This window comes from Mustela nivalis, assembly GCF_964662115.1.
Source record: "Mustela nivalis genome assembly, chromosome: 13".
Taxonomy (NCBI): Eukaryota; Metazoa; Chordata; class Mammalia; order Carnivora; family Mustelidae; genus Mustela; species Mustela nivalis.
The window spans coordinates 63,340,885-63,360,384 of NC_139032.1; the positions used below are offsets into that span (position 1 = coordinate 63,340,885).

The 19,500-nt window shown below is 39.4% G+C and overlaps 2 protein-coding genes across 9 annotated transcripts in view; one reads left to right on the forward strand and one right to left on the reverse strand.

Annotated features, from left to right (window-relative positions):
• INVS (inversin) overlaps nucleotides 1-9,969 on the forward strand; it is a 167,190-nt gene extending 157,221 nt beyond the window's left edge. For all 5 annotated transcript variants that reach the window (XM_082696766.1, XM_082696770.1, XM_082696768.1 and 2 more), the window contains 3 exons: nucleotides 3,970-4,199; nucleotides 4,934-5,008; nucleotides 8,133-9,969. In XM_082696766.1, coding sequence (XP_082552892.1) covers nucleotides 3,970-4,199; nucleotides 4,934-5,008; nucleotides 8,133-8,239 — 412 coding nt within the window. In that variant the 3' untranslated portion in view covers nucleotides 8,240-9,969. The remainder of the gene's footprint in view (nucleotides 1-3,969; nucleotides 4,200-4,933; nucleotides 5,009-8,132) is intronic.
• A 660-nt stretch (nucleotides 9,970-10,629) lies between these two features.
• The window catches only part of TEX10 (testis expressed 10), a 66,010-nt gene continuing 57,139 nt past the window's right edge, over nucleotides 10,630-19,500 (reverse strand). For 3 of the 4 annotated variants that reach the window (XM_082696771.1, XM_082696773.1, XM_082696772.1), the window contains exons 13-15: nucleotides 18,899-19,080; nucleotides 12,078-12,288; nucleotides 10,630-10,851 (exon numbers count right to left, since the gene is read on the reverse strand). In XM_082696771.1, the coding sequence (XP_082552897.1) occupies nucleotides 10,738-10,851; nucleotides 12,078-12,288; nucleotides 18,899-19,080 (507 nt within the window). In that variant the 3' untranslated portion in view covers nucleotides 10,630-10,737. The remainder of the gene's footprint in view (nucleotides 10,852-12,077; nucleotides 12,289-18,898; nucleotides 19,081-19,500) is intronic. The other variant, XR_014302280.1, reaches the window with a different exon arrangement.

The window sequence follows — 19,500 nt, forward strand, 5'->3', positions numbered from 1 at the left end:
GTTTTCCTACTCCTACTTATTTCCATTTTCATACTACTATAGTCAAAGAAGATACTTGGTATGGTTCCAGTCTTCTTGAATTTGCCACACTTTTTTTTTTTTAAAGATTTTATTTATTTATTTGACCGAGAGAAATCACAAGAAGATGGAGAGGCAGGCAGAGAGAGAGAGGGAAGCAGGCTCCCTGCCGAGCAGAGAGCCCAATGCGGGACTCGATACCAGGACCCTGAGATCATGACCCGAGCCGAAAGCAGCAGCTTAACCCACTGAGCCAGGCGCCCCGAATTTGCCACACTTCTAAGAGACCTAAGATACAGTCTCTCCTAGGAAATGCCCCATGTGTGCTTGAGAAGAGTGTCTATCTGTTGCTGGATGGAATGTGCTATATGTCAGGTCAAATTGATCTCTAGTGTTATTCAAATACTTTTTTTTCTTTACTGATGCTCTAAGTGATCTATCCATTGTTGAGTGTGGGGTATTAAAGTTCTCAGCTATCATTGTATTGCTGTTTATTTCTGCTGATAGCTGTCAGTTTTTGCTTTTATATAGTTAGGTGTGCCAACATTGTGTGCATAAATATTTACAAATATATCTTCTTGGGGGACCTGGGTGGCTTAGTTGGTTAAGCAGCTGCCTTCGGCTTGGGTCATGATCCCAGGATCCTGGGATTGAGCCCTGCATCAGGCTGCCTGCTCAGCAGAGTCTGCTTCTCTCTCTCTCCCTCTCCCGGCCACTCTCCTTGTGTTCTGTGTGTCAAATAAATAAAATCCAGTAAAATAGAATAAACCCCCCAAAAAACAAATATATCTTCTTGATGGGTTGACCTTATTATCATTATATAATGGCCTTCTTTGTATCTTTTTTTACTATTTTAAAGTCTGTTCTGTCTGATATAGTTACCTATGCTATTTTGTTAGCATTTGCTTGAAATACCTTTTTCCATCCCTTCACTCTGAAGCAGCATATCCTTGGATTATTTTTTTCCAATCTACTGAGCTATTCTATGTCTTTTGGAGGATTTAAATCATTAACTTTTGAAGTAATTATTGATAAATAAGGACTTACTATTGCAATTTTTTTTTTCTTTTCCTGGTTATTTTGTAGAACTGTTGCACCTTGTTTCTTATCCTGTCTTGTGTGTGTTCTGTTATCTTTTGGTATCTGTATGCTTCTTTATCATGTTCTTTTGTGTAATTAGCACAGTTTTTCCCTTATGGTTACAAAATATCTTTATTTTGTTATAACACCCTAAACTGGTAACAACTTTTAATAGCACTCCTAAACTTTATACTTTTTTTACCCACCCACATTAGCTTACTGATGTTGAAGTTTACATATTTTTTATACTGTATGCCCAATAAATGGACTACTGTAGTTGTATTTTTATTAAGTTTTTGAACTTAAAAAATATATATATTTTAGAGAGCGAATATGGGGTGGGAGGTGGGAGAGGTAAAGTGTTAAGCAGACTCCACACCGAGCAGAGAGCCTGATGCAGGGCTCAATCTCATGACCCTAAGATTATGACCTGAGTTGAAACCAAGAGTCAGACATTTAACCCACTGTGCCATGCAGGTACACCTAAATTTTTTAATCTTTTACACTAGAGTTGAAGTACATTATGCACAACCATTATCATATTACAGATTCTAATTCTGACTATATGTTTACCATTAACAGTGAGTTTTATGCTACCTTCTGATTTAGCATCCTTTTACTTCCATTCAGTTCCCTTTAGCATTTCTTATGAGGAAGGTCTGGTGCTTATGGATTCCTTGTTTTAGATTGTTCTTTATCTCTCCATTTCTTAAGGACAGCTTTGCCAGCTATAGAATTCTTCCCTTTAGCATTTCTTATAAGGAAGGTCTAGTGATTATGGATTCCTTGTTTTAGTTTGATATCTCCCCATTTCTGGACAGCTTTGCCAGCTATAGAATTCTTAACTGACAGTTTTTTTCCTTTCATATTTTCAATATATTGTCCTATTCTTCCAGGCCTGAAATTTTTTGTTGAGAAATGCATTTATAGTCTTATGGAAGTTGTTTTATATTTAACTTTTTTAGCTTATTTGAAAATTTGAGTTTTGACAATATAATATGTCTTAGTATACCACTATTCAGGTTCTATTTAGAGTTCTTTGGGTTTCATGGGTCTGGATATCCATTTCTTTCTCCAGGTTTGGGAACCTTTTAGCCATTACTTCTTTAAACATATTTTCTGTCCCATTCTTTCTGTTCTGGAATTCCCATAGTGCATTTGTGCTCTTCATTTTGCTCTTCTAATTTCAAATGTCCTGTCTTCTAAGTCACTGGTTCTTTCTTCTACATAGCCCCATGGTACATGGTAAAGTGTACCTTTGAAGTTCTCTATTGAATTCTTCAGTTCAGACATGTATTTTTCAGCTCTAGGATTTTTTAAATTTTTGTTGTTGTTGTTGTTGCTGAACTCATTTTGTTCATGGATTATCTTGCCAATTTCATTTGGTTGTCCATGCATTCTTGTGGTTCACTAAACTTCAGGGGGTTTCTGAATTTTTTATATAACAATTCATAGATTTAGGTTTAGTTAGCAGAGTTTTATTCATTTCCTTTGGCAGTGTCATGTTTACCTGATTTTTTGTGATTCTTGATTTCTGATGTTGCTGAGTGAGTGGTCTTCTCTTCCACAATTTACAGGTTTGCTTTAGCCAAGACAGTTCTTCCCGGGCAGCTCAGTTTGGGTTTCTGGACCTGTCTACTAGTAACATCCTTGGGCAGGGAGAACCTTGCTATCAGAGCAGTCTATTTTGGGGCAAGGGAATTTGAGTTTGTGCTGCTGCCTGAGAACAGCTGGATAGGCCTATTGGGTTGATTCTCTGACCAAGAAAGGCTTTAGGAGGGACTGTGAGTAGCCTAGGGTTTCTGGTCAGGCTTACTAGATGGTTGGGTGGCTGGGTACTAGATTTAGCAGTAGGTGGGGCTATGAATTCACTTCCATGAATTGGCAGGGCAGCAGGACAGGCCCCAAGGCATGACCCACAATGCTGGGGGAGCTGGATTCCACCATGGGTTCTCTTTTCCCATTTGAGGAACCATACAAAGGCTCAAGGCAGACATTTTGGCATGGTGCTACACCAGCCTGGTGTGCATTCTACTGTGTAGTGCAGTCAGCATGTAGGTGTTCCTCATATGCGAATGCAGTGATATCTGGTCTCTGTGATGCAAAGGGCTGCAACCTCACTCCCATATTCTAGCACTTTCTCAACAGTGTCTTATCTGTGAATAGTTAATTGTTCTTTTAAGGGGAAGCCAAGTCTAGAACAACCTATGTTGCCATCTTGGTAACATCCCACCTACTCAGCCTTTACCAGACTCTTCATGCCTGCCTCATGGATTTATTTTTGGCTTAATCATAAGGAAAATGCCTGATATATAACAGACTCTGAATAAATGTTGGCTCCTTCCACAGTGTAATGTAGCATTCCATTTTTCCTTCACCAAATACACAGTGCTTTAAATACATCTCATTACTAATTTTCTGGCACATATACCCACACCTCTGCTTATGCCAGTTCTGCTGCCCAGAGTATCCGTCTCTGCCTTCTAAGCTCCTACACATCCTTTAAAACCCAGCACAAACACCAGCCTTATAAAGCCTTATCAGACCACCACCAATTTTCAGTCCCCACATTGTCCCATGCCATCTAGCTCCTCATTCTTGCCCAGTACTTCTCATACTGCATTTATGTGTTTAGACACTGGCTTGCCTGACCCTAAAAGCAGACTCAACTGATTCCTAGTTCAGGAAGTGTCTGATTAAAAAAAACAAAACAAAACAAAACAAAAAACATTAAACATACTGCCGCTGTAAAGCAGAAATGGGAGCTTAAATGAATCTCCCAGTTCATCAAGTACTATTCCTATAGCTTCCAGGAAACATGTTTCACAGTACTATGATCGTAAAGCCTTTCTTGTCTTCTGACCCCACCAGCTACCAGCTTAGGAAGCACCTGTCTCACCTTCTGCATATGAAGGAGCTTGGAGCCAGAGATGTGGACAGATGGAACCGAGAGTGCCTGGCATTGTTGCTTCAAATTTGGAGGAAAGAACTGGAACTAACCTCCCCAAAGAACACTGCAGTAACCAGGACCACCAAGAGTTCATCCAAGGGCAGCTCAGGCACAAAGTCCACTAGACACTCAGTACTCAAGCAAATCTACGGTAATTGTCCTTTGGGCACTCTGTGGTTGACAAGCATCCCCAGAGTGTTACATCAGTATCCAAAATGGAATTTAATTACAATGAGCAAACCTCCTTTCAGGTAGGAATTTTATTATTCTATTTCCAGGCACCAAAAGAATCCTCAGCATCCACATTTAATGCCTCCAGCAGCTCTGGGTCAGAATTGGTTTCATTATGCATTTTACCATTTCAACCCAGAGAGCCTTCCAGCCAAAACGTCTTCTGCTGGCCTTCATTACTAAATGCCTCATCCTTTAAACCCCTCAAGACCACTGCTTGTGTCTTCCCATTACCCATCTGGAGGACTCCAGGAGCAGGAAGACCCTGTCTGCCTCACTTTGACCTTAGGGTTGCCCTTCTGTAGGAATGCCCCAGACCCATGCACTACAGTAAATACTTGTTCAGCAGATGAGCTGCTTTAAATGGAAACATTTTCAGCTCTGAAAAAAGCCCATCCAAATAAACCCAGCAGACACAAGCCTGGCTAGCTCCCCAAAAGAAAAATGTTGAGCCAAGGCACCTTTAGAAATAGACTTGCAGCCCAGGCAGCAAAACTTCAGAACTTTACCCTTGACCTACATGGTCTTTCCACACCATACCTAATTTATCTTGGTAGATACCAACAAGCTCAAGCCTTTACCTCAATGAGGAATTTAGAACTTGGTTAGGCTACAGCTGTCATGTCAGAAATGGTCATTGTTGGTTGATTTCAGGTTGTTCTCAAGAAGGAAAAGTACCTCATCCCACAAGATCTTCCAGAGCTCATCCTGTGCTGCGTCTCAATTCAGGTAAGGAAGCCAATGCACTGGCAAAACAGACTGCAGAGATATGGGGGAAGAATTTGCCTTGTTTCATCCCCAAAGGTGGAAGATATCACAAGAGATACTGCCAGGGGTTTCCAATGGTCATTTGATTTGAGCTGTGCATACCTTTCATTTCCCTTTCGGAATTATTACTGCATCAACGTATCTCCACAAGAGTCAAGTCATTGTTAACATTACCTCCAGTAGAGACAACTGACGACAAATGGTACCTATTACTGATCACTTTTACATATTTGTTCACACCAAGAAGGAAGAGAAAATACTGTCTTTCTTCAAATAAGACCAAATAAGACCTTGGGGAATTCTTGCTCCATACTGGTTTTACATTAAGATTTTACATTAAGATTACATTTACATTAAGATTCTTCATCTCCTTCTCAAAGTTGAGAAGAAGTTCTGTTACCACAAATTCTGGCTTTTGCCTTTCATGATCCTGTGAGGAGGACATTTATTATTTAATAACCTGTCCTGCTCTGGCTTCACTCATACAGAAGCTCAGGAAACTTTCTTTTCAGCTTTAAGACAAGAGTGTTTTACTCAGAGCCCCCTTCATTCACACCAGCATTAAATTTGGGTGATAAGTTCAGTGCTGTCAGCAGTTAATGTCAGATCCAGTGTTGCTCATGGGTGGCTATGGCAACACAGTCCCCCCACCCTTGCCGATCTAGTCATCCTGCAGAACAGAGTGCAGCTGGGAAGGTGAACAATGACTGTCAGCATGAACTTTAACATTCATTTAGTTTTTGATGGGGAGAAAACCTGGATGTGGGGGTAGAGTCATTACTGCCCAATCTTTAATAAGAGTTGGCCAACTCATATAATAGAGGCAGGCTGATCAGGGAGTAGTGAGTAGGCAGTAAGAACTGAAGCTGATTCCTTAGAAAGTTTCCATGTAAAAAAGAAAACTTTTGTTATACTTGAATGAACTGAAAATTAGTTTCAAAAACAATGGTCAAATAGAACCACCAGAGAAGCAGCATTTAGATAATCAGAGCATTTTGTACTTAGTCCTGGATTTTTCTCTTGAGACAATCAGAAATTTTAAAAATGAAGAAGGGCTTTAGAAGCACAAAAGGTTTTTTACATAAAGGGCAGAATAAATAAATTCAAATACTTAGTGGTTTCTTGGGATTTCACATAAATAGCTTGTTTGTCCTACATACATAATTCTGACTGGCTTGGAAATAGACAAGCACTGAAGAAAATCTTTTCCTAAACCTAAACTTGGGGGAACAAAAGGTTTTGTTAGGTCCACCCATTCACATTAAGCATTAACCAGTGAATCAGGCTGACTGTCAGGGCTAACTAGTTTAGCTGGAACCAGTAGGTGTTTTATACAGAAAACATGTCTATAAATAATTTCCACGGAAATAGGCACACAATTTTCTGCAGTGTAGTATCACAGATGCCAAACTGAACCAAGAAGAGAACATTAGTTTTGGTCTTCTCCATAATAAAAGTTTTCATTCTTCTGCTTTGAGAATTCCATGGGATTAAGGATCTTCTGATTTGTTCACTGTCCTGTTCAGTTGAAGAAAATTATCTGGCACATAGTAAGTGCTCCAATATTTGACTGAAGGCTTTAGTGGTGCCTTTACCTCTTTAAAGAGGAAGCAGAAAGGCAGCTGGATATCACAAAGTGTGTGTGTGTGTATATATATATGGCCTCCTTGGACTGTTTCTCCACATGCATTTGGGAGACTCCACATCCACAATCCGTGTTCTCTCCAGTCCTTCAACAGTAACCCCTGCAAACCACCTACAACATAGCAGCATAAGACCACTTATGTATGTATATAAAAATATATATAATCGGGGTGCCTGGGTGGCTCAGTGGGTTAAGCCTCTGCCTTCGGCTCAGGTCATAATCTCAGGGTCCTAGGATTGAGCCCTGCATTGGGCTCTCTGCTCAGCAGGGAGCCTGCTCCCCCCACCCCCGCCTGCCACTCTGTCTACTTGTGATTTTTCTGTTAAATAAATAAATATCTGTTAAATAAATAAAACCTTTAAAAAATATATATATATGTATTTTTTAAAGGTTTTATATATATATATATATCTCCTAAATTTGGGGGCCCATCTTTTTTTTTTTTTTTTTAATATTTTATTTATTTACTTGACAGAGATCATAAGTAGGCAGAGAGGTAGGCAGAGAGGCAGGCAGAGAGAGAGGAGGAAGCCGGCTCCCTGCCGAGCAGAGAGCCCGATGTGGGGCTCAATCCCAGGACCCTGGGATCATGACCTGGCGGGCCCATCTTTTTAAATACAAAAGAACTACCTTTAAAAAAATTCACTCCAATGAATGGAATAGCCATGGCTCAAGTGATTACTGCTAATAACTCCCTTGTATGAATGCAGAATTCCTGCCCACCTATAGAAGGCTATGCAAGTAACTCAAGACTTGATACAAAAGGCAGCCAAAAACAGAGTTCCAGATCAACATTTCACTGTAAAAGAACTTTAAAGTAACAGTAATAAAACCAGGAGAGAAATAATAAGACATGTTTGTAACTTTAACTACTCCCCTTTCATATTTGCTGCTTTGTTCCACAAAAAGTTAGGAGCAACAGATAGCAATATGACCTAAACAAGTTCTCTTAACCATCTGGCCTTGGCATCCTCATTTACCAAAAGAGAAGGTTTTTACATCACAGTTTTCCAACTGTGGCGCCCCACTTCAAGATTATATGCCTATCAGACTATCATCCTTAAAGATCGAGCTTTCAACAAACCTATTTTCTACAATGGATTCTATAGCCAACTCTGTGGCCTGTGGAAAGTTAAGCTATGTAAGTATATATGTAGGTTTGTGGTATTTTATGTTGAAAGCAGAGAAAGCTATACCAATTATTGCAGACAGACTGAAGACCTAGGTCCCAGTCACAGCACAAGCACCTGACCCCTTTAGGTTAAGAGATGTCCTATTATCTTGGAGAATGAGGGAAAATGCAAGGCTAGTAAGTCATCCTGTTTCTATGACAAACTGGCCATCATCTTACTAGCCCCATGGATAGTCCATACCCAAATCCTTCTTCCTCAGTACTAAATTTAATAACCTGATTATCTCTCTGGTATTTGCTTTTAACAGTGAGCAACTTGCAGTGTATACACCTCCTTGAGAACAGTGGAAGATCAAAGAATTTTTCTTATAACCTACAACCAGCTACTCAATCAAAAACCAAAACAAAGCTCTGACCATCTCTGGAGGAAGAATGTGTCTGGGGTAGCTGGAATAGCTAGTGCAGAGTTCTAATTCTCTGCTGATTCATCTTTTACATCTTGAGACAACTTTAATCCTCACGCCTAAAGCCTTAGTGGCCTGAAAATGTGGTAACAACTAAGTGACCGTGTCTGAATGTTCTCTGTTCTTCTACCGCACTGTTTTGTACACTTAGCCTGTGCTACAAGGACCATGGTACACTGTGCCAAAGCTTCTTGGCTGTCTACCTTCACTTCAGTCAGTACAGCTGTAAAGCAGAACTTATAATTAACAGTAAAATCTAAGTAAAACTCAGAACATGAGCACGAACATGAGATTTCTGCCAGCCAGCTGGTTCAGGCCTGGGTTTTTGGCCCTGGTAAAGAACTAGATGAGATGGGTGGTTAGGAGCCTGTCCTACAGCACCCATCGTCATTTCACTTTCTCTCCAATCAAATCTTATTCCAACATTATCATTTTTAAATTTTAGAGCAGAATCATGACCCAGCATTTGCATTTAAAAATTAAGACAAGGGGCACCTGGGTGGCTCAGTAAAACGTCTGCCTTTGGCTCAGGTCACGATCCCCTGAAGCTGTACGAGGCTCACCACTCACTGGGGAATCTGCTGGATATTCTCTCCCTTTCCTTCATAACCCTCCCCTCCCTTGCCCTACCCACCCCACCCCAAACACACACGCTCTCTCATTTTCTCTCTCTCCCTTTCACTCTAAAATAAATCAATCTTGGGGCACCTGGGTGGCTCAATCAGTTAAGCATCTGCCTTTTGCTCAATCTCCAGGTCTGGGATCGGGCCCCTAATGAGGTTCCCTGCTCAGCAGGGAGTCTACCTGTCCCTCTCCTGCTCTCCGTTTGAACTCTATCAAATAAATAAAAGCTTAAGAAAAAAAAAATTGGCGGCACCTGGGTGGCTCAGTGGGTTAAGCCTCTGCCTTCAGCTCAGGTCAAGGTCTCAGGGTCCTGGGATCGAGCCCTGCATCAGGCTCTCTGCTCAGAAGGGAGCCTGCTTCCCCCTCTCTCTCTGCCTGCCTCTCTGCCTACTTTTGCTCTCTCTCTCTGTCAAATAAATAAAATCTTTAAAAAAAAAAATCCCAAGACAATAACAGGCCCTCTGTTGATCCCTTACATTTTATAGTTCCCATGTTAGCCTCTGAAGGCCTCAGGTTACTGCTGTGTCCTGTGAACAGCAGTCTCACTTGCTGAGCACCAGCAGCAGTACCCCAGCACTGAGAAATCAACTGGGGAGGTTTACAGACCAGACTATTTACGTATAAGGTATTAATTCAGGCCTTTTCTGCCTGACCTGTTTAGGTAAGCAATCTTGTCAAAATTCCATTCCTACTGGCAAGGAAAACAGTCCTAACTAAAACTATATACATTCTAAAAACATCTGGCATAAATACAATCCAGTGATCACAGGCTTTTTCACATTTTTAAGAGCAAAGTTACAATAGGAATATAGACAGAAGGCCTAAACAGTGACAGGCTCAAATATTTCTAGAACCACTTTCATTTTCTGAAAATTACTGCCACCTGTCCTTGACAGTAAGAGTAAGCAATAAAGTGTTAACTGTAGCAAACTGTAAAAAATTAAGGTAATTATTTCATAATTATGAAAATAATGAATACAGGTGACCACTGAGCAGCCAGGTTTTGTAAGGATCCACTGAACATGGTTTTTCAATAAATACATATAGTATTGATAAATACAGCTGTGGTACTGCAAATGTGTTCTTTTTCTCTAGCTTGCTTTAAGAATTAGGTATCTAACACCAAAAAATATGGGTAAACTGATTATCAATAAGGCTTCTGGTCAACAGTATGCTATTAGTAGTAAAGGTCTGGGGGAAATCAAATGTTATACACAGACTTTTTGACTGTGTATAACTCCAATATTGTACAAGGGTCAATATAAATTGCTATATATACCTTCTAAAAGACCATTAACGGAAAGTACTTTTGAAAGAATTAACTTGATCAAAACAAGCTCCAGTTAGGTATAGAACCCCAAACAACTGTAGCACTATCTTAAAATCTTGCTCCTGCAGAGGGGAGAGAAAACTGCTGTATATAATAGGACTCCATAGTCAGAAGCTGAATGTCATGATGGAGAAGGGCAACTATTCCCAAATAAAAAACTGGTTTCTGTTGCTGTCTGAATGAACCGGAGGTGAGACCACACAAAGAGACTCTGCTACTTTCTCGATAAATAATAGAAGATACTATATTATCACTGTATATTTTGTAAATATTTAGTTCCTATGAAATGCAAAATACACTAACCACCTGTAAGGAAGTATTATGTACTAGTCCAAAAAGCCAGCCTGCGTTATTTTCCTACCTTAGAACAAAGGAAGGTTCATAAACTTCTTTAAAAGTTCAACTTTAATGACAAACATTACATCAGTCTCTCTTCAAAATTAGATGTGAATAAACAGTTTCAAACAGGAGGTACCACGATGTCTCTTGCTGTACTCAATACACTGTACTCAGTGCACTGGGACCCTGGGGATGCCCAGTGATATATACATTGAAGCAATAATGCAAGTCTGTGAGCCACTGTTCCTGAATACCTCCACTCTTCAAGGTCTGCAAAGAAAAAGAGGAATTTGAGAATTGTATCAAAACTGTTATGCTACCTGACAGTATTTTACAAACCCAAACAAGACTTCCAAACCACTGCAATATCATCTTCTATCTATCAATCACCACAGGAAATCTTACTGGAAATGGAGATTTGTTAATTGGGCATTACCACTGGCAGTGAAAATTCCTAGTTACACTCCCAAATACAAGCAGTACTACCAGTTTCTACTTTCATCTGTTCCCTCTCAAATACTAGGAACTAATGAAATTTCACCATCAACCATCCCTACACTCTGGACTTCCTCACAATCTTTGCACTAAGATCAACTGAGAATAATTCTACAAGGCCAAGTGATATTTTCTGTCATTCTCTTCCTTATAGAGGTAAGCTGATTCTGCAACCTCAGAATAATCCAAATTCTTGACTTTTCTTCCCTTCTATTTCTGAATGGCGCCTCTTCCATTACTTCCAGAAGGCTGCTGAGAAAATTCAGAACAAGAACCTGTTACATGTATCTAGTTAAGTTCTATTACTCTGAAGTATTACACATAACAACTAATAAAGCTCCAAATACCTACATAAGAAACCTCTAACTCTTCCAAACCAAAACCACTACAGGCATCCTAGAGATGCCCCTGCAAAACAGAACCAACCACTAGACAAGACTGAAACCTGCAACTTCTTAACTTTCTCTTATTCTCCAGTGAACTAAGTGACTAGAAATTGGTTATAGTGTATTCTTGGTAAATAATTTTTTTTAATGACAGCTGACATTTGTTGAGAACTTAGTATCTGTTACACTAAAAACTGAGTAATCTCATTTTATGGTTACCAAAACTCAATTAAGTTGCTATTCTTACAGCAAAGTAAAACAACGGACAGGTTTAAAAACGATACCAAACTACCACAGTTCATCATCAGAGTCTGTATCAGACTCCTGGTAGGAGTGACTCTGATGCCTGTACTTCTTCTAAGTTGCTTGCCATCTGGTTTCAATATGCCTGCTTTATGGCTTTTATTATGGACTTTGGATCAAAGACCTCCCCCCCTGGTTAAGTGGCAGGTGCTAGTGTTTAGGGAAAGCCTTGGAAAATCACTATGGTGGGCTTACTTCCAAGAGTCAGTCAATGTACACAGGGGACCTAACCTCCCAATAGCAACAGCCTCATTCCCTGCGAGGAATCCCTTTATCTAGTAATAGTACAAAGCCCTGTTCCACACTTCTTACCGTGATATTCTTGATGATCTGCTGCACCAAGATGGCGTTGGTTAACATATGAGTCCTGAGGGGTGCGTGCTGAAGCAGCAGGCGAAGCAGCTGGCCCACAACAGGCAGCTCCTCAGGCCCAGCTCTGTTCACCCGCAGGCTCTGCAGCATCAACCTGAGGACTCGAGGCAGGAGAGCCAAGATGGAAACACAGACCCCCCACAGTTTGTCCCTACAACAAAAGACAAAAATGAGTCAGAGAGCCAACACACATAGAAAGAGTACCCTTTCTGTATTTCCTAAAACTGAAAAATGTCCTTTTTAAAAAACGTGTTCTCTGATAAAACTCTACAAATCAGAACTAATAACTAGGTTTCATCAGAGCTAAGTTTAAGCAAATCCAATAAAGAACCAGGTGCTCTCCCCAATTTAATGAGTTCTAGGAAGCCTAAAAAATCAGCACTTTCCTGGGCTTAACAGGACATTCTTGAAGCCCTGGTGATCATGTAACACAGAATTAGCCAACGAACAGAATAATCTATATATGCATACTATTCTCTACAACTGAACATTATTCAAGTATTACACAAAATCAAAAATCAAGAGTAAGACTGTCACACTGATAAAAAGAAAAAAATGGGATGCCTGACTCAGTCAGTACAGCATGTGACCCTTGATCTCAGGGTCTTGTCTTTGAGCCCCATGTTGGGGATAGAGTTTACTTGAAAAAAGAATAGAGGCACTTAGGTGGCTCAGCTGGTTAAGTGGTTTCAGTTCAAGCCATGATCTCAGAGCTGTGCAACAGAGCCCCTCACTGGTCTCCATACTCAGCTCTCAAAGTCTGACTGAAATTCCTTCCCCCTCCCCTTCCCACTGCTTTCTCTCTCTCTAAAATAAATAAAATCTTAAAAAAAAAAAAAAAACACATAAAACAAAACTTCATGAAACTCTATGCCTGTACCTGAATTCTGAGCTGCTTCAATATTTTGAAGAGGACAGATTTGTGGAGAAAGTTGTGCTCACAAGGAACCAAAATGGATTGCAGAAAGTAGACAATTAGGGAACTATTACTGTATTACCAGGTCATGAAAGGCCAGAAATAATAAATCCAAATTTTAGTATGCATCATTCTCTTGGTATTTTTATACAGCAGGAACAAAAATGTTTTATGATAAAGGTTAAGTGGACTTGCAGCTAGCCTAACCACAATCCCGAAGTGTCAATTAAATGGAGCAATGAAGAGTGCACTGGCTAGCCGCTAAAAGCCCTAACCTTAGTCTGTTAGAGATTCTGTATCAAGAGTGCATAATCCGGGGCACCTGGGTGGCTCAGTGGGTTAAGTCTCTGCCTTCAGCTCAGGTCAGGAACTCCCGGTCCTAGGATCGAGCCCCACATCAGGCTCTCTGCTCAGTGGGGAGCCTGCTTCCTCCTCTCTCTCTCTGTCTGCCTCTCTGCCTACTTGTGATGTCTGTCAAATAGATAAATAAAAAATCTTAAAAAAAAAAAAGAGAGTGCATAATCCTCCTAGTCCCGAAATCCTTCAGAGAATCTGACTACCTCCAAATGTAGAAGCTGCAGTCCTTTCACAATTTGATCAACCTCCCCAACTTCATATACAGCAACTGCATCAAAGGTGGATACTGAATCCATTCTCAGCCAACCAGACCCTCTTTTTGGAGACTTCATTCACCCTGTTGACTCATGCATAGCCAGGTTAGTAGAGCCACATGCAAGGAGAAAAAAGCCAGATTGCAGACACAGCTAATAAGGAGGCAAAGGCACAGAGATAAAGACTACACAATCTAGAAGAAAATATAGAGAGAACTACTTTGGCTCCTAAGGAGTTTCAGTTCCTGCTTCCCCAATTCCTAGCCCTTGGATTTTCTAAGTTACCCCTGTAATGGTCCAATATTCATGTTCTATTTTAACTTGAGTGGATTTCAAGTAATTGCTGACCAAAACTATGCTAAAAGGGCTCAGGAAGGGCGCCTGGGTGGCTCAGTGGGTTAAAGCCTCTGCCTTTGGCTCAGGTCATGATCTTGGGATCCAGAGATCGAGTCCCACATCGGGCTCTCTGCTCAAGAAGGAGCCTGTTTCCTTCTCTCTCTGCCTGCCTCTCTGCCTACTTGGGATCTCTCTTTCTGTCAAATAAATAAATAGAATCTTAAAAAAAAAAAAAAAAAGCTCATAAATTCTACACAATACTAAATATAAGTGGAATGGATCAATAAAGTTTAAAACTCCACCTTAAAATACACAATTTAAAATTGTCAAGCCAAAAAGAAATACAAGAGACCTGGATACCACAGGCAATAGAAGAAATACTATATGAACAGCCATTCCTAGGGTTTTCTAAGAGTTGTCATGAGTGTACTCATTCTAAGTGTATGCATGCTGAAGTGTTTAAAGGGCAGAACTGGGGGTCACCTGGGTGGCTCAGTCAGTTAGGTGTCTGCCTTCAGCTCAGCTCATGATCTCAGGGTACTGGGATGGAGCCCTGCGGCCAGCTTCCTGCTCAAGGAGGAGTCTGCTTCTCCTTCTCCCTCTGGCCCTCCCCCCACCACACTCCTGCTCTCTCTTGTGCATACATGCACTCTCAAATAAATAAAATCTTAAAAAAAAAAAAAAGGGGGGGGGGGGACCAATGAAATTAAGGTTTCAGAACTCAAAACCGTAGTTCTAAAAACCATTCTCAAGAAACTAATGAAAGTTCAGTATTTTGTATAGAATTTTAAAGAGTTCAGATAAATTCACAAACTTCTGACATATTCTAAATAGGTAACAGCAGCCTCCCCAACCTTCTACTCCAAACACAGAGAAATACAGATAAAATACTTAAAAAAAAAAAAAAAAAAAAAAAAAAACCCAGCCAAATTTAAAAGCCAGAATGGGTGAAATCTCTAGGTGCCAGAAACCATTACAGAAGTCATATAAAGAGAACCCAACAGAGGTACAGAACTGGATATGGGATTTTAGGGCTGGGTTTTCAATAGCTAAGTGTTGGAAGCTGAGACTTCAGGCCCTAGGTGTGGGAGGCAGGAAGCTAGAACTGGGCTCCATGTATATAGCTGGAAGGCAGGACAATGCACATGTAAAACTCACCCACAGGGAGGTCTCCATACTCTGCACCAAACGCTCATAAGATCCACTCAGAGAAAAAGTATACAATCCAAAACAGGAGTTTGTTCAACCCCATGAAAAAATTTCCAGAGCTACACCTGCTTCCCTACATAAGGGAGAATTCCAAAGCCAGAGAATAAAAAGAAAAAACAGAACTGACAGGAACTTTAAAGTAATACCAATATATCATGGGAAAAAAAAGAATGACAATAAGTCAAGTAAAAACCCACAACAGAGCAAAGAAAAGAATAGGGCTGATGAAATTAAAACTCGATGGAGTTAAATAAAACATACAACAAAGTGGAAAATGTTTCAGAGGTAGAAGACAGACTGAAAGGCTCCCTTCATTTAGAAGAGAAAAAACAGGGGAGGTAACAAATGATAAGAGCACTCCCAGACCTGAAGGAAAAACACCCAGACTTCAGATCGAAGAGTACACTAAGTCTCAAGAGGCAGTAACAACAAACCCACCTGAGGACACACTTTTATCTGCAAAACCACAAAAGTTAAGGAGAAAACAGTAAAAATGCAGAGAACAGATTACTACCTAGAACCAAGAGGGCTCAGTGACAACAGATTTTTCATTACTAACAATTAGTCCAGAAGACGACGAGAGTTTCTTCAAAGTCCAGTGGCCATGGTTTTTAACAACTCAAACTGACTGGTCAAGCCTGATGTTTCGGCCAGCTCTTGTGAAATCAAAGCGTCCTAGTAATTTGACTGGCATTCTCATTTTTTATAACCTTACAAACACCTTCTCTGGGAAGACAGAGTAGCCCAAAAGGGAATTTAAGCACCTAAGATTCTGGCTGGCAACACATCTTTTGTGACTAAATAATGTTACCACAAAGAGGCAGAGAGTTCTGGAAACACCGTTTCAATATCTAGCATGAAAGATTTAAAACTAGGCATTTTAAACAGGTAAAAAATATTTCATACACTGAACTTTGTTCCATCCAGCCACAGAAAGTCAAAAGTGGGATGTTTCTCCTAAGAAATTATAAAAGATCTTTAAAAGTTCTCATCAAAGTATTCAATAAAGGGGCTATTTCAATGACAGGAAATAACAAATAGCAACATACACACATTTCATAAATTATAAAATTTTTTGAACCCTAAGAAGTTCCTTGGGATTTATAAAGCCTGTTCTTGACCTATCAGACCTAAAGTCTAATGATATGTAAGAAAATCATCATCGAATCTGTATTTATGTATAAATTTTAGAATCTAAAGTAAAGTCCATTTTAAACATTCACACTTAGCAAAAAAAAAAAAAAAAAAAAAAAAATTGTCTGTTGACAGTAAAATGGGTTAATTTATTGTACATTCCTGTAACAAAATACTATAGAGGAGGTATACTGGATAAAGCACAGCCAATCATAGTCACAGGCAGTTATTTATAAACAGTGATACTGAAAGAGCCACACCCAGTCATTTACATGTTCTCTGTTGCAGCTTTCCTACTGCCACAGCTGTGTTGAATAATTCTGACTGACAAGAGACTTTATGGCATGAAAAACCTAAACTACTATCCAACTCTTTTTATTTTTAACTTTTTTTTTTTTTTTAATTTGTTTCATAGGCAGAGATCACAAGTAGGTGGAGAGGCAGGCAAAGAGAGAGGAGGAAGCAGGCTCCCTGCTGAGCAGAGAGCCTGATGTGGGGCTCGATCCCAGGACCCTGGGATCATGACCTGAGCTGAAGGCAGCGGCTTTAACCCACTGAGCCACCCAGGCGCCCCATCCGACTCTTTAGAAAAAGAAGTTTGCTTAAGCCCTGATACAGAGAAAAAAGAAATGAAGTAGATTTCTGAATCAACATGAATGACTCACAAATGGTATCAAATCACAAAAAATAAGAGCAAAAATTGGTTTATAAACACACATGTAATTTTTAATAAAAAGGCAAGGAAATGATTAACACATATTAAAAACAAACCACAGGCTCAAAATGGCATCACTTAGGTGAAAGCCCCAAGTCAGCAAACCAAGACTAACCTAACTGCAGTTTTAACCCCTTAGAAACCTAACCTTTAACTAGTTAACATGGGAACTTCTGGTCAACATGAGGAAAAATTGCTTATAGACTCCTTCCATTCCCCTTGGGAGGACCACACTGCCTAAACGATGGATTCTTTGCTAGTAATTTCCTTTTTCCCACTCTCTACCTTAAAAAAACCTTTATGTAGCCCTTGAGAGCTCCCCTCTCTACTTGCCAGATGGAATGCTGCCCAATTAATGAATCAATTAACGAAGCCAGTCAGATCTTTAAATTAATTTCCTAGGTTGAATTTTTGTTATTTAACACACAAAAATGATCTCTGGGGTGTGCAGGAGAGAAAGGTAACTATAGAGGGCACACTAAGTGTGTGTTGATGGTGTTGTATTTCTGAACCTGGAGACTGGTTAAACAGATATTCAATTTATACTTACTCTTTAAACTATATAAATGTTTCATACATATATATATGCATTTATTTTTATGATAAGTAACAGTTAATAAAATTAGAAAATATATCAAAATGTTAACAGGCAGTAATTATTTTCTTATACTGATATTAGATATTTTAGAAATTTGTATTTCTATAAAGTCTAGACTTCTATAAAAAAATTTAACAGGCAGGGCGCGCCTGGGTGGCTCAGTGGGATAAGCCTCTGCCTTTGGCTCAGGTCGTGATCCCAGGGTCCTGGGATCGCCCGCATCCGGCTCTCTGCTCAGCAGGGAGCCTGCTTCCCCCTCTTTCTTTCTGCCTTCCTCTCTGCCTACTTGTGATCTGTCAAATAAATAAATAAAAATCTTAAAAAAAAAAAATTAACAGGCATACCAAGAACATAGAATACTTTTTTAATTTAACATTTAACATTTTAATGTTAAAATATTATGTTAGGGGGGCCTAGGTGGCTCAGTGGGTTAAGCCTCTGCCTTCAGCTCAGGTCATGATCCCAGGGTCCTGGGATCGAGCCTCGCATCCGGCTCTCTGCTCAACAGGGAGCCTGCTTTCCTCTCTCTCTCTCTCTCTCTGCCTGCTTGTGATCTCTGTCTGTCAAATGAATAAATAAATCTTAAAAAAAAATAAAATAAAATATTATGTTAATAATAATAATAATGTTAAAATAATTTAACATTTAATTTAAAATGAGAATACTTTTTTAAATTAAAGTGAAATATTCCAAACTATGTTAGAAACTTTATCTGAAACTTTAGTCTGAAGAGCTATATATAATAGCTGCACTATGTAAGAGCTAAGGTAGTAACTAATACGAACTTGCATCTTAGAAAATTTTCCTTAAATCAAAAGAATTTAAAAATTCTACTCTGGTTAGCTCTAACAAAGCCCAAAACAAAATGCAAAGGCTTATACTTATTTAATAAGTGCATTCTTCTAAAGGTAAGATAGAATTTTTTTTTCTTGCTAGACCTACAATAACATTAATAAGGAAAGCTCCCAAAAAACTTTATGCCATCTAGTTTTTCAAATTTGTAGCTTAAAAGAAAAAACAAAAACTAAAAATTCTCATCACAATACAATAGGAATTTTAAAAAGAACAAAGAAAATGGCAGGTTCACACAAGTTCTAAAAGAGAATTTAGGATATTTCCCAAATCTAATTTTCTTTCACTCTTTTTGTTTTAATTTTTAAAATTTTACATTTTATTCTTATTTATTTGTTTGGAGAGGTAGGTATGAAAAAAATTAAAGTTGAAGAATACAAAAACTATTACCTCTTTCTTAGATGTTCTGCTTCTCCTTTCTCTAAAGTGAGCAGAAAATAAAGAAGACTGTAGCAACAAGAAGCCAGAAATGGCAGGAGAGTCTCACTAAGTACACACGTATGGTCCAGGAGCTTACAGATAACACCCAAAACACAGCCAGCTGTACTGTCAGGAATTACAGTCAACCCAACCTAGGCAGAGAAAAATGAGATTAATGACCTCCTTGGAACAATCCCTCTCTCTAGGATAAAACCAAACCCATTAACTGGAGAGTTAGCCTAACATCACTTCTACTGAAAAACAGTACATACATAATACATGCCACCCGCCATACCGTAAAGTCCTGTTTTCCCTGAAGAGTTCGATTACTGCATTAAATAACTTTTAAAGCATGCCAACTCAAGAAATACTATTAACCTAGTCCACTGTCTCCCTTCCATGACAAAGTCTACTAAAATCTTCAAGACATTACAATTTCTGATGGTCAGAAATACCATCATTTGAAAGGATTATCTCATGCACCCCCCAAAAACTCTTGATACCAACAATCACATTTACTGATCTTTATTAGATTCTTCAGACTAGAAAACTCTAATATCTGGCACCACCCC